This window comes from Mytilus edulis, chromosome 8 (assembly GCF_963676685.1).
Source record: "Mytilus edulis chromosome 8, xbMytEdul2.2, whole genome shotgun sequence".
NCBI lineage: Eukaryota > Metazoa > Mollusca > Bivalvia > Mytilida > Mytilidae > Mytilus > Mytilus edulis.
In genome coordinates this window covers 69,150,918-69,167,407 of record NC_092351.1, presented here as the reverse complement: position 1 = coordinate 69,167,407, position 16,490 = coordinate 69,150,918, and the positions used below count along the sequence as shown (strand labels likewise).

The following is a 16,490-nucleotide window of genomic DNA, read 5'->3' as shown; positions in this document are numbered from 1 at the left end:
GCAACCCAATAACAGGTTGCCTGATTGGTCTGAAAATGTCAGGGCAGATAGATCATGACCTAATAAATAATTTTATCCTGTCAGTTTTGCTTTAAATGCTTGGGTTTCAGAGACATGAGTCAACCAGATGCTCCACAGGGCGCAGCTTTATACGACTGCATAGGTCGAACCCTGAACAGTTGGGGCAAAGTATGGACACAACATTTAAGCTTGATACTGCTCTGAATTTGGATTGTGATTAATTAGTTGACACATCATAGGTTTCTGACACAGAATGAATGTGTTCTAAGAACTTAAACTTAAAAACTTAAAATTTTTAAATTGGACATTTACCTATTTAATATGGTCCAATATCCAAAATCTAAATACATGGTTAGATTCAGCATATATATCATAGAACTCAAGAATTCAATTTTTGATGAAATCAAATAATGTTCAATTTTAGACCCTTTAGACCTCAATGTGGACCAATTTGATAACATAACTGGGCCCAAATATTAAAAATCTAAATAAATGGTAAGATTCAGCATATTGAAGAACCCCATATATTCAATTTTTGTTGAAATCAAACAAAGTTTAATTTTTGACCCTTTGGACCTTAATGTAGACCAATTTGAAAACGGGACAATACAGGGCAATTGAAAATTTCTTGCTATTGCGCAACATTGTGCAATTAGATATTTCTTGCTATTGCGCAATACTGTGCAATTAAAGATTTCTTGCTATTGCACAATACTGTGCAATTGTAGATTTCTTGCTATTGTGCAATACTGTGCAATTGAAAATTTCTTGCTATTGAACAATCAATACTTAATACATTTGTATAATAATTTTGGACCCCGATTTGGACCAACTTGAAAACTGGGCCCATAATCAAAAATCTTAGATTCAGCATATCAAAGAACCCCAAGAATTCATTTTTTGTTAAAATCAAGCTAAGTTTAATTTTGGACCCTTTGGACCTTAATGTAGACCAATTTGAAAACAGGACCGAAAATTAAGAATCTGAATACACGGTTAGATTTGGCATATCAAAGAACCCCAATAATTTATTTTTTGATTAAATCAAACAAAGTTTAATTTTGGCCCCTTTTGGCCTTTAATTCATTGGAACCAAAACTCCCAACATCAATCCAAACCTTCCTTTTGTGGTCATAAACCTTGTGTTAAAATTTCATAGATTTCTAATAACTTATACTAAAGTTAGGCCAACTAAAATTAATTAGTAGATTTTCATCCAAATTTTTGAAAAAAATGGGGCGGGTGGGAGGATTTTATTTTTTAAATTTTATTTCATATGAAACCTTCTTGTCACGTGTTATTCATATATGCAAGTGTAATAATAAGCTTATATCATGTAAATACATCCATAAGGTATCGTGTATAAGACAATAACAATCAAAACCAAGGAGTATAACCAAAGACTCATAAATTAAACCAAAAGACATTTACATCAACAGTTACAAATAATAAGTAGAAAAACATCACGAACTCCACTAAAAACCAGGATTGAAATTAGGTGCTCCGGAAGGGTAAGCATTTCCTGCACCGTATATGGCACCCATCATGTTATTTCTTTGTTCAGTTCGGTAATGATGGAAGGTTGTTATGATTGAGGAAGAATATCACTGAGATATGATTTCTGACACTCTTTTGTCATAATGGCCAATCAGCTCATAATGGCCAATCAGCTCATGATGGCGACCATAAAATTGCTTGAGTAATGACCTTAAGTTCATTTGATTGATTCATAGCCCTGTCTTAGCAACTTTTGAGAAAGCAGTATTCCTTGTTCAACAAAATTAAGGTACTTTTAGCTAGCTCTAGAGTAACGTATCAATTGAGACACATATACTCCATATGCTGATGCCGCTTTTTCAAATTCGTAAATATATATATCTGATTGGCAACCACTGTTCTACATGTAATTGCCACTTTAGAAACCTATTTTATAGTAAACAACAGAAATGTGGAGAAATGTTCTCTTATTAAGTTGGACCATAGATGTAATACCCATTCTATGGTTGGACTATCTATATCAAATGTATTTTGCTTTCTAAGCAATGTTTTTTTTTTGTCCTAATAAAATGAAACAAAGGCATTGGTATGCAACACGAGTACGATAAGTACGGAATAAAATGAAAACTCAAACAGTGTTGAAATAATTAATAGGGTTGGTCCTTAATATGCAAGATGCAAATATAATTACAATGTAGATCGAACATAAACTTTAAGTTGTTTAATGACTCTATCATGGGTATTGGGACAGAGGATGTTTGCTGTTTTTCTACAAAAAACGAAAGGCATGGATAAATCTAAATCTAAGAGCTTTCTATAAATTAATAAATTAAAAATACGTATGTTTGTCGATTTTCTGAACTCAAAATACGGTCACCAATCTATAAAGTTCCGATGCTTGAGTCAATTTCTGTATTCCAGTCAAACGTGTTCCACGATTCTTACGCTTTTGGGTTTCATTCACAGTCCGAATTTCTTGACACAAAGTCATTGTACAAATAAAAGAAATCCAAGGTGTTTTTCTCACAAACATTTGTGTCATTTGTGACATACTGCGATTTGCGTTCTTGGACACAGCGTATTACTCGTAACCCGAATATTTCACGCCCTTCTCGTAATCAATCTCTATTCTCGGTAAATGAAGTTGTCATCATATATCAGCAGAATATATCGACTTAATCATTCAGTAAGAATTCTCTAAGAAATACGAAAACCGAAATTAGAAAAAGAAAGTTTCACATGAAACGAAATTATCGACGGTTACCGGTAACGGAAATGAACAAAATACGGAAATCGTAATTTTTTCAAAAATAAAAAAAATCGGGGCGGGAAGATTTCAGAGGGGCGGGCGGGGATGAAAATCTATCAATTAAATTTAATTGGCCTTATTGTGCAAAAACCAAGAAAAATGCTTATTTAGGACCTGTTTTTGGCCCCTAATTCCTGAACTGTTGGGACTAAAACTCCCAAAATCAATCCCAACCTCCCTTTTGAAGTCATAGACCTTATGTTAAAATTTCAAAGATTTCTGTTACTTATACTTAAGTTATTGTGCGAAAACCAAATGTCTTTGGAAGACAACGACGCCAACGTGATACCAATATACGACTAAAGAATTTTCAATTTTTGCGGTCGTATAAAAACTGCATTGCATGTACTATTTTTAGCCAAGTCAGCCATCTTGGTTCATAGGCGAGGTCATCCCACACATTTTTTAAACTAGATACCCTAATGATGATTGTGGAAAAGTTTGGTTAAATTTGTCTTTGTAGTTTCAGAGATGAACATTTTTGTAAAAGATTACAAAAATTTATGAAAAATTTACTATAAAGGGCAATAACTCCTTAAGGGGTTGACTGATAGTATTGGTCATGTTGACTTATTTGTAGATCTTACTTTGCTTAACATTATTGCTGTTTACAGTTTATCTCTATCTGTAATAATATTCAAGATAATAACCAAAAACGGAAAATTTTCCTTCAAATTACCAAGATAGGGGTAGCAACTCAACAACGAGTTGTCCCAATCATCTGAAAATTTCAGGGCAGATAGATCTTTTCCTAAGAAACAATTAAACCCATGTCAGACTTGCTCTAAATGCTTTGGTTTCAGAGATATAAGCCAAAATCTACATTTTACCCCTATGTTCTATTTTTAGCCTTGGCGGCCATCTTGGTTGGTTGGCTGAGTCAACACATACATTTTTTAACTAGACTAGAACACACCCGTATATCGCGGGTCCGTGACTGAATTAAAGTATATAACTATGCGCAAGCCTTATTTTAGTATTAGTATTGTCATCTGATAAAGTCATGCTGATTATAAGATACACAGTTTTCTCTGTTTTCAAATCTTTCTGTTTGAACCCGTCGAACTGGAACTTATCAATTATTGATAATATTAATTGTTTGGAAAACAAAAGGTCCTGGAATGGAATATTTTTTAATCAACAGCATTGTCCTATATTAGTTATAAATATTGAATTCTTTGATTCGCTGTTTTACGTCATGCCCGCTAACAAATTGAAAACTGTACCTATACGCCTTATTTTAGTCCAGATTTTTAGTATTCGTATTGTTATCTTAGAAAGTCTAACTGATTAAAATACTACAATAGGTAACAATTTGACAATTAAGTAGTGTCAACCCTGTGATTATGACCCGTGTAATACTATATAGCATATTAATCCTGAATACACCGTTTGGTGGTGCGCCTGTCAGATGCGGAACGTATGTAGATAAGGTAATCGGTAACAGGTGAATATACTATTGGTATCGGTATCGGACTCAACCCGGAACTTCTTAATTATTGGCAATATTAATTACGTGGAAAACAAAATGGCCTGGAGTGGTATAATTTTTAATCTACACCTTTGTACTATATTAGTTATATATAAAGTTGAATTCTTTGATTCGTCGTTTTCACGTGATGACGGCTGACAAATTGGACCTCGTAATTTTAGTATTATAGATACTTAAATGATGATTGTGGCCAAGTTTGGTTAAATTTTTTCAGAGAAGATTTTTGTAAAAGTAAACGACAGACGTCAAACACCAAGTGATGAGAAAAGCTCACTTGGCGCCTTGGGCCATGTGAGCTAAAAATGATGTCAAAATTTGTCATTGTCATTTACTTTTATATATAAATCAAGTTTATTTCTGAATAATGAAATGTGGAAATAATAATTAATTTGTTTATTTACAAGTATATACATAGGGATAGGGATTAGAAAACAAGTGACAAACTTACCAGGTCCACCTGGGTATGGGTGGGTACCTTGTATCAAAGTATCTTGGTTCTCTGTAAATGAAATGAAATTACTGGTTTAGAATGAAAAGTTGTACTGTAAAAAGAGATAGAAGATAATAAAGGGGCAATCAAAAATATAATTGTCAGATACAGGGTGTAAATAGATACAAGAAGATGTGGTGTGAGTCCAAATGAGACAACAGTGAACTCTCCATCCAAGTCACAATTTGTAAAATTAGAAACCAGAATAGGTCAAAGTACAGCCTTCAACACAGAGCCTTGGCTCACACCAAACAGCAAGCTATAAAGGTACCAATGGTCTAATCTACTGTGAAAGTACTTTAATTTGTGGGTATCAATTTCGTGGTTTGAGCAAAAGTTACATATTTGCGGGTTTTTAAATTCATGGATTTTAGTTTTCTGAAAGAAAAGAAAAATCAAGTGAAGAATTGAAACCATCAGAAGATTCTTTGTAATAACCATATGTTATTTCCTAATGATTTGTGGACATTGTAAAGTAAGGTGTTCATTTTAAAGTCTTTAAAAACGAAAACATTCAACAAATTTGTAATAAAATAACTGCTTTCATCTGTGATTACAAATTGTCCTGATTGAAGGAAATTGCTAAGTAAACATTTAAATTGTTGCACACATATAATATGAAGTGATGACACTTATTAACCTGTGATCGAGTGATCAACAGATTAAAGACCATCAAAGGTGCATTACGTTTGCGCGCATTACCATTACATTTGCGCGCAAAAATAATTACGTTTGCGTGCAGCTTTTGATTACATTTGCACGAATTTTTTTGACAGGTAAGTTCAGGTAAAACAAGGTAATAATACTTATTTATATTTTTGTATTAATTTGTTCAAGTATTTGCAAGTTTCAGTACCCCCTCTGTTAGACTAAGTCTCCTAAGGCACCTATTTTGAAAGAATTCAATCAGTAATATTTTAAGGAAAAAACAGGTACTAATATTTATTTATTTGTTCAATTATTTACAAGTATCAGTACCCATTCCGTTTGTCTAAGTCTCCCAAGGCAGGGAAAAAAGGAGATAAAGCCGCATTTTTTTTTCTCAATTTTCAGATACAATTCAACAAGTCAAAGGAGTGTGCAAAATTTAAGAAATCTGTGACATAACCCATTTATTATAATTTGACCCTAAGCTATAACGGGGTTTAAAATTGGTTTTAGAGTTTAATATATACAATATGTAATTTGAATTAACAAACTATTTTCAAAATTAATAATTGATAGTCATATCTATTATGAAAATACCAATATCATTTATAATTTAAATATATTATTTATATTTTTACCTGAGATTACCTGTAAAATGAATGCGCGCAAATGTAATCAAAAGCTGCGGGCAAACGTAAAACATTTAAATCCCCAAATGCGCGCAAACGTAGTGCGCCCGTTAATTGGGTCATAAACATGGCATTTAAACAAAACAGTTAATTAAACATATGCTATAAATGTACCTGGAATTGTAAAATTAATTCCGATTTAAAGCAAGCCCGGCATGAAATTATTACTTTCTGTATGAGAAGTATAAGAATAAAAAATGAACACTTTATCATAGCATTTCATCACTGGAAATCTGACTTTCATCAATCAAAATTAGTTTTATACATTTAAAGATTGAAAGTCGTAGTTTAAAGATTAAATATATATATAATAGAGTTATTCTACCTGCAGTTGTATTTCATAGTGCATTTGGCAATATTCGATTAATTCTCTTGATTTTATGGCATGCCCTTATCCATGTAGTCCAACCATGTCTTGATTTGGACAACAGTTATTATATTTCCATGGACACTTAAATTCATGGATAAAGTCATCCACGAAAACCACGAATATTTGTTCCCCACAAATAAAAGTACTTTCACAGTACGTAGGCATGAACATAGATCTTTAATTCTGTTTTTAATTTTGTTACCAGTAAATTAAAATCAAACCAAATATTATTTTTATACACATATTGTAACCAGATGCTCCACAGGGCGCAGCTTTAACCGACCGCAGAGTTCGAACCCTGAACAGTTGGGACAAAGTATGGACACAACATTCAAGCTTGATACAGCTCTGAATTTGGATTGTGATTAAATAGTTGACACAACATAGGTTTCTGACACAGAATGAATGTGGTCTAAGAACTCAAACTTAAAAACTTTAAAAAATTTAATTGGACATTTACCTATTATGGTTTAATATCCAAAATCTAAAACACATGGTTAGATTCAGCATATCAAAGAACCCCAAGAATTCATTTTTTTATGAAATCAAATAAAGTTCAACATGGACCCTTAGACCTCAATGTGGACCAATTTGATAACCGGGCCCAAATATCAATAATCTATATACATTATTTAGATTCAGCATATATCAAAGAACCCCATATATTCAATTTTTGTTGATATCAAACAAAGTTTAACTTTGGACCACGATTTGGACCAACTTGAAAACTGGCCCAATAAGCAAAAATCTTAAAACATGTTTAGATTCAGCATATCGAAAGAACCCCAAGGATTCAATTTTTGTTGAAATCAAACATAGTTTAATTTTGGACCCCAATTGGACCAACTTGAAAACTGGGCCAATAATCAAAAATCTAAGTACATGTTTAGATTTAGCATATATCAAAGGTCCCCAAGAATTCAATTTTTGTTGAAATCAAACAAAGTTTAATTTTGGACCAACTTGAAAACTGGGCCCATAATCAAACATCTAAGTACATATTTAGATTCAGCATATCAAAGAACCCAAAGAATTCAATTTTTGTTAAAAAATCAAACTAAGTTTTATTTTGGACCCTTTGGACCTTAATGTAGACCAATTTGAAAACGGGACCAAAAATTAAGAATCTACATACACAATTAGAATAGGCATATCAAAGAACCCCAATTATCCAATCTTGATAAAATCAAACAAAGTTTAATTTTGGTCCCTTTGGGCCCCTAATTCCTAAACTGTTTGAACCAAAACTTCTTAAATCAATCCCAACCTTCCTTTTATGGTCATAAACCTTGTCTTTAAATTTCATAGATTTCTATTTACTTATACTAAAGTTATGGTGCGAAAACCAAAAACGACGACAACGACGCCAACGTCAACGTCATACCAATATACGACTACAAAAAATTTTTGCAGTCGTATAAAAAGGATAGAAGATAGTAATATAAGGGGACAAGAAAACATTATAACTTGACCAAATAACACTTAAATTTGTAATATTAGCACACATTGGTGACTTTTAAACATTGATAATAAAATAAATGTATATATCATCAATGTATTTTATAACTTAAAAATAACTTACAGAAAGCAGATAAGTCCATTAATAACTTTAAATTTAGTGTGTACATCCAACATGGTGACCACTGAAATCACAATGGCCACCATGCTGGATGTACACACTAAATTTAAAATGATCTTTATGAACTTATCTGCTTTCTGTAAATCAATTTTAAGTTATAAAATACATCAATAATATATAATTATTTAATAAGCAATGTTTAAAAGTCACCAATATGTGTTAGTATCAAAATTTCAAGTGTTATTCGGTCATTACAAGTGTTATTCGGATAATAACAGTGTTATTCAGTCATTCATGTTACCCGCTTGGGCCGACATGTGAATATATTTTTTTAAGATTTGTACAATGAAAATCGAGAAAAACTGTTAGATGCATGTCTTTTCAATAATTGTCTTACCTTAAAGCAGCATAGAATTAAACATTGTTTCTCTCTGTTAAAGTGGATACATGCTATTTGTTTTGATAAAATTTCGAAGTTACAGAAAACAAAATGGCGACCAAATAGTTTTCAAATGTAGTTGATGTTCGACACTTATTTCGTCCATGCAAATAGTTCAATATGATTTTAACTGTTTATATTGTAATTAAATATGACATGTTATTGTAACTTATTTGGTTATCAAGGATACAGCTAGATTGTGGAGATACTTATTAAGTCAATGACATGATCAAAGAAAACAAACATGGTGACGTGGCCTAATCACGATGTTTTTACAATATTAGTATTATTTGTACGATTGTTTATGAAATCATTTCATAATAATATTTCATATTAACTAAAGAAAACCTCGAATGGATGGTAACAAAGATGAAATATCTATATATATATTTTTTTTAATCATCACACGGGTAACCAGTACATTTTACATAATCATAATTAAACCAGTCACATGCAGAGTTATTGAACATAATTATGACTGGAATAGTTGCATATGGATTTTTTTCATTGACATGATTAAAAGATACTGGTATATTATAAAGCTTACGTTGCCATTGATTAGTTTCATATGGTTTGATAACACTTTGTTGCTGTTGTTTCCTTTGACCCTCTTTTGGTAAATCTTTAACCATTTTGTATTCATCAATGGTCTTTACTCTTCTTTTCAGTACTTCACTATAAAATAGACAAAAGTTGACATGAATAATAACTACAGCAAAAGTTCAGGGCTTCAAGACTAATTGTCTTTCAATTCTAGAACCTTGTAATCTTTAGCTGGTAGAACTCCTTGGTCTGTTATAAACATGTGAAACATGATGACTTACAATGTACCCCTTCAGCTTGTCATCTTTTGCTGGTGGAACTCCTTGATCTGTTAAAAACATGTGAAACATGATGACCTACCCCTTGTCATCTTTAGCTGGTGGTCATGAATTACTTGATCTGTTATGAAAATGTGAAACATGATGACTTACAATGTACCCCTTCAGCTTGTCATCTTTTGCTGGTGGAACTCCTAAATCTGTTAAAAATATGTGAAACATGATGACCTACCCCTTGTCATCTTTAACTGGTGGTCATGAATTACTTGATCTGTTATGAACATGTGAAACATAGTGACTTACCTCTTGTTATATTTTGCTGGTAGAATTACTTGATCTGTTATGAACATGTGAAACATGATGACCTACCCCTTACCATCTTTTGCTGGTAGAATTACTTGATCTGTTATAAACATGTGAAACATAATGACTTACCCCTTGTCATCTTTTGCTGGTGGAATTCCTTGATCGGTTATGAACATGTCATGGGTTCTTTTCAATGATCTAAACACAAGTGTATGGACTGAGTGTTTCTGAACTTCCTAAAAGTACACAATTAAATATTCTCTTAATAAAAAGATGTTTTAAATACAGTAGAATATAGTTAAGAAAGGGGACACAAGAATAAAATAATATTGTCATTTTAACAATTATACATGTTTGACCTATAATCATGATGATGCTTTACTTTTGAAAATTGTTACTTCTTCTTATGGTATCCAGTTATTCATCAGATTTTTGATGATAACTAACTGCTGCGCATGCGTAGGATAATAATAAATAAATATTTACAAAAGAATAGTGCCAAAAATAAACAAACACTAACATGACATGTGGTTAAAACTATTTACATAACTACTAGGTTTACTGTTCTATATTGTAGAGAACAGTAGGTGTCAACTGTTCTCTAAACATATTTAAGGTTGGAGAAAGTACTACCTTTCGAGGTAGTACATTCCATTGTGTAATAGAAAACGTAAAAAATGAATATTTGTAACAGTCTTTAAATGTAAGTAGGTGTCTGTAAGTTTGTGGATGAAATTGCCGGGTTTTATTGTCTGTTGGTATGAGTAAATCTGATGGTACGGCGACAATATGGTAAACAATTTTACAGAACATTATAAGTCTAGTTTTAAGTCTGCGTTATTGTAAGGTAGGCCAATTTAAAGTATTGAGCATGTCTGTAACGCTACTGGTGTTGTGATAATGATTGCAGGCATACCTAGCTGTCCGACGTTGAACCATCTCATTCAGCAGTATGAGGGTTCCAAACCGAACAAGTATATTCTAGTTTTGGTCAGACAAGTGCTTGGTATGCCTGAGACTTAATGTTTGTGATTGATGTTTTTTTATTTCTTTTTAGAAAGCCTAGACTCAATGAGACTTTTATTTGCATTGCCAATGATGTTGTTTGTATGCTAGGTCCATTTTAAGTCAGATTGCAGTGTTATACCAAGTTATTTAGCAGAGGAGACCGATTCTAGGGTATGACTGTGAAGGATGTAGTCGTGTTTAATTGTATTTTTGTTGTTTGAGGCAGTGAGGACTGAACATTTGGATGGAGAGTTGTCTCATTGGCACTCATACCACATCTTCCTATATTTAATACATTGTTTGTACATGTACATAGAATTGAGAATTGAAATGGGGAATGTGTCAAAGAGACACAACTGACCAAAAAGCAGATAACAGCTGAAGGCCACCAATGACTGAAAGAGACTTCAATGCAAAGAGAAAATCCCACCCTTTTCATATAATTTAGATTTCAACAACAATGTGTCCAAAGTACACGGATGCCCCACTCGCACTATCCTTTTCCATGTTCCATGGACCGTGAAATTGGGTAATAATCTAATTTGGTATTAAAATTAGAAAGATTATACTATAGGGAACATATGTACTAAAAGAGGGCAAAAGATACCAAAGGGACAGTCAAACTCATAAATCTAAAACAAACTGACAACGCCATGGCTAAAAATGAAAAAGACAAACAAACAACAGCACACACGACACAACATAGAAAACTAAAGAATAAACAACACGAACCCCACCAAAAAACTAGGGGTGATCTCAGGTGTTCCGGAAGGGTAAGCAGATCCTGCTCCACATGTGGCACCCGTCGTGTTGCTTATGTGATAACAAATCCGGTAAATAGACTTATTGGGTAGGTCACATTCATGAAAGGGAAGGGGATTTTAGTTACGATGTAAGGAACATATCCGATATCATTTGTGAAACGGTTATTCCATAACAGTCAACCAACTCGTGATGGCGTCCGTAAAATTTACGAAGGGATGATTTCAACTTCACCATTTGGAACTCTTGGTTTAATACAAATGTAGCTTCCTTGTGAGCAGCAACCCTCTATCAAGAAAATCATGATAGGAAATGCAAGCACGGGAATATCGTATCAACTGGGAGATATATACCTCGTATGCAGGTGCTGCTGGAATGTTGCTACTTAGAAATGGAAAGTTTCAAGTTGATTGGACTTCAATTTTATCAAAAACTACCTTGACCAAAAACTTTAACCTGAAACTCCCACTTTAATTTTCTATGCTTAGTGGACCGTGAAATTGGGGTCAAAAGTCTAATTTGGCTTCAAAATTAAAAAGATTTTATCATAAGCAACAAGTTTATTAAGTTTCAAGTTGATTGGACTTCAGCTTCACCAAAAACTACCTTGACCAAAAACTTTAACATGTTTAACCTGAAACTCCCACTTTCATTTTCTATGTTCAGTGGACCGTGAAATTGGGGTCAAAAGTTTAATTTGGCTTTAAAATTAGAAAGATCATATCATAAGCAACAAGTCTACTAAGTTTCAAGTTGATTGGACTTCAGCTTCATCCAAAACTACCTTGACCAAAAACTTTAACCTGAACAGATGGACGCACATACGATCAGAGCCACAGACCAGAAAACATAATGCCCCTCTACTATCGTAGGTGGGGCATAAAAATGTATACCTTTTCATATATTGCTTAGGTAAAAATGTTACATACCTGCTAACTGTCACTATTTGCGGGGGATTTCCCCCTATGGAAATTTTGAAAGAGCAATTTTGTCCACAAATTTAGACCAAACATTAAATTTTAATGACTATGGGCTTGTAAAAGTATGAAGAAACCAAAAAACAACATTTAAATGTATTTGAAGGCCCCCTTGAAGGATTTGTAGGACTATAAGACCCATCTGTTGTAACATAAAATATTGTCCACCATGAAATATTGTCTGTCGGACAAAATTTAATAGTGTCCTTGTCCATGAAATTTTGTGACCTCCTTCTAGACAATATTTCACTATGAAATACTGGCTTTGAAAATATTTTTTTATCGAATTATTACACAATTAGAAATAGTGCACAAGCATGCAGCATGCATATTTTTAGATTTATAACTGAAATTGTTTTGTATAGTAAGGAATTTATATTATTACTAATAGTGAGTTACAAATTTGCATCGATATATTACAAATGGTTAATTATAGATTAAAGAATTGTCTAATGTATGTTTCATTTTATTACATTATACTGTACAAATATAAGTAATGTACTGACAATTGCTTATTTTGTAAATATATACACAGATTGTGTTGCAGAATTTTGTTTCCCTATATACCTTCTCTATCATGAAGATATGTTGATTAACCTCCCCTTCATGGGACAAAATTCTATGACAATCTGTCTATAAAATATTGTCCCAATACTCACAAAATATAACTTCCCTTTAACAGGACACAATTTCATAGTATTTCTCTGTGAAATATTGTCTCAATTCACACAAAATATAACCTCCCTTTAACAAGACAAAATTCCATAGTATTCATCTGTGAAATATTGACTACGGAAGCAGGACAAATCGCCCCACTGGCAAAACGCTCCACACCAAATCGCCCCACTTTTTCACCAAGTCGCCCCACTTTAAAAAAAAATCGCCCCAAACAGGTTTACCAACTCGCCCCACTTTTTAAAAAATCGCCTCACTTGTGAAAATGGTTAAATCCAGTTAATTCCCCCCCTCCCCCCCAGGCATGGGGTAATCGTAATCAGTAATTGTAATCAGCTGTAATCGATTACATTTTGCAGTGTAATCATATGTAATCAGTAATCAGGCCATTTCTGATTACAAGTAATCATAATGTAATCAATTACATTGCCAAAAACAGGTGTAATCATGATTACTTTAAGATTACATTTATATGATTACTTGCTGATTACAAATTTATGAAAATAGTTTTTTGATAGACAAGATGAAAATAAGAAAATGTAAAGCTTGAATGAAAAATCATGAAACTAGTATTCACAATGATGGGACCTTGTTTAATGTGATGAATTGTATCATCTACATAACAAATTTGTATAACCGAGTGTTTTATTTTGTTAACAGTTTATTAAAGGAAATTGCCTCTCAAATATTTCATTGTGAGATTGAGCTCTTAGGAAACAAAAATATGCCTTGAAAGAATTTTTTTTCCTTGATTGAAAACTTCTGATATTAACTCTAATTTCATATAAGTTTACAAAATATTTTAACATAAATAAATTCAAATGCAGAAAACATTTAATTCCAATCTGACCTTGATGGTCGACATAAATATATGAGCCCACTTAATTCAAAATGGAAGTTAAAACCAGATTTCATTTATTTATTAATTGAATAAATTTTGGTCTATAAATTCGTGTGTAATATGTGCATTATTATTTTTATTCTTTATTAACTTTGAGCCTTATGGCTCATCAGTATAAACAAGTACATGTACAGTGTATACATATGGCATAATATTACAAACAATATGCATAGTAAATAATAGGTGACGTCAGAAGTACAAAATGTATCATCAATACAAAATTTCTTTTATTACAATAAACTGTTTCTTAATTTAAAGAGAAATGTATATACTTTCCTAAGTTACAAAGCTGTTTTGTGTTTTCACCTGACAATAATTCTATTAATTATTAATTAGATCAAGGATTTGTATAGTAAGATTCTTACTATACAAATCCTTGATTAGATCAGGATTAAAAACTTTTCAAACAAATAATGACAATCAGCCACTTTTAACTTTATTTATTATTGTTATTAAAACAATAAAATTTTAATACCCAAGCTCACCTATTGTTTGTTAAAAAATGGAAGTTGTGATTAACACCTGTAAAAACATTAATGGATGTGTCAATTATGTCCCAACAGACAATAAAACTATACTTAATTAATTTTTCCTTATTTGTTCAGGTTTTTTGTTAATTAGGAAGTTGGTTAAAATTTGTAGAAAAAAATAAGTTAATTTTAAACATAGAGAAAGGCACTTGTCTATAGCTATTTTATAAAGTTACACATGTTACACTGTACTTGTCTATAAATTATTTTAAATAAGATAGAAAAATTAAGGCTTTTAAAAATATCACCAAAATTATCTTTTTGTGAGGATAAAAAGTTATAAAAAAGTCTTTGATATTGCAATTTACAATGTAATCATAAGTAATCTAAAGTAATCATGATTACTTTCAAGAAAAGTAATCTAATGTAATCGATTACTTATGAAATAGGGTGTAATTGTAATGTAATCGATTACATTTTATTGGCAAAGTAATTGTAATTTAATTGATTACATTCTAAAGTAATTGACCCCATCCCTGCTCCCCCCTGTGAACTTGCCCCACTTATTGAAAAAAGGTCAAATCTACTTCAATGTATAATTTTCAGGTCTACCAACTAGGATCAATTAGCCCCACTTAAATGGAAACTTATCTACACAGAACACCAAAAAAAAATGAAATTTATTTAACCATTATTTTTTAAATTAAATGATGTTTCACATTCTTATAATATAATTGCAACCAGATGCTCCGCAGGGCGTAGCTTTATACGACTGCAGAGGTTGAACCCTGAACAGTTGGGGCAAGTATGGACACAACATTCAAGCTGGATTCAGCTCTAAATTTGGATTGTGATTAAATAGTTGACACAGCATAGGTTTCTGACACAGAATGAATGTGTTCTAATGAACTTAAAATTTTTGTTTTCTCTTAGAGCAATTCATTTTGCTGTTGAATATTAATCCTCTCAAAAAAATGTTTGAAGAAATTTTCTTTTTTATTTATGAAATTTCAAATGAGAAAAATTGAACCCAATTTTTTTAATCACATTCCCCTTTCCCTTATTCCAAAACTAATCTCAATTAAAATTTCTAATGCAACAATAACTACTCATTTAAATACATCATAAAATATTAAGATGTAAAAAAACTGCTTGTTATCACTGAATGGTAAAGATTATTTTAATTTATCAGTTGGTAGTAAAAAGTGAATATACATTGTATATTGTATATAACAAAGATTTAAGTTGATTCTGGACAAAGAAAGATAACTCCAATTAAAAAAAATCTTGCTATTGCACAATATTTTGCAATTAGATATTTCTTGCTTACTATTCTGGACAAAGAAAGATAACTCTAATTAAAAAAAAAATTGCTATTTCACAATATTGTGCAATTAGATATTTCTTGCCATTGCGCAATACTGTGCAATTGAAAAGACTTGCTATTGCACAATACTTAATATAATAATTTTGGATCCTGATTTGGACCAACTTGAAAACTGGGCCCATAATAAAAAATCTAAGTACATTTTTGGATTCAGCATATCAAAGAACCCCAAGATTTCAATTTTTGTTAAAATCAGACTAAGTTTAATTTTGGACCCTTTGGACTTTAATGTAGACCAATTTGAAAACAGGACCAAAAATGAAGAATCTACATACACAGTTAGATTTGGTATATCAAAGAACCCCATTTCTTCAATTTTTGATGAAATCAAACAAAGTTTAATTTTGGACCCCGATTTGGACCAACTTGAAAACTGGGCCAATAATCAAGAATCTAAGTACATTTTTAGATTCAGCATATCAAAGAACCTAACTGATTCATTCTTTGTCAAAATCAAACTAAGTTTAATTTTGGACCCTTTGGACCTTAATGTAGACCAATTTGAAAACGGGACCAAAGGTTAAGAATCTACATACACAGTCATGACAGTTAGATTCGGCATATCAAAGAACCCCAATTATTCAATTTTGATGAAATCAAACAAAGTTTAATTTTGGACCCTTTGGGCCCCTTATTCTGTTGGGACCAA

General features: G+C 31.9%; 1 protein-coding gene across 2 annotated transcripts in view; it reads right to left on the bottom strand.

The window, feature by feature from the left end:
- Positions 1-16,490, bottom strand: part of LOC139486144 (pleiotropic regulator 1-like) — a 44,742-nt gene that overhangs the window by 25,604 nt on the left and 2,648 nt on the right. Inside the window, exons 2-4 of one of the 2 annotated variants that reach the window (XM_071270875.1) lie at positions 9,791-9,897; positions 9,082-9,209; positions 4,768-4,818 (exon numbers count right to left, since the gene is read on the bottom strand). In XM_071270875.1, the coding sequence (XP_071126976.1) occupies positions 4,768-4,818; positions 9,082-9,209; positions 9,791-9,897 (286 nt within the window). The remainder of the gene's footprint in view (positions 1-4,767; positions 4,819-9,081; positions 9,210-9,790; positions 9,898-16,490) is intronic. The other variant, XM_071270876.1, reaches the window with a different exon arrangement.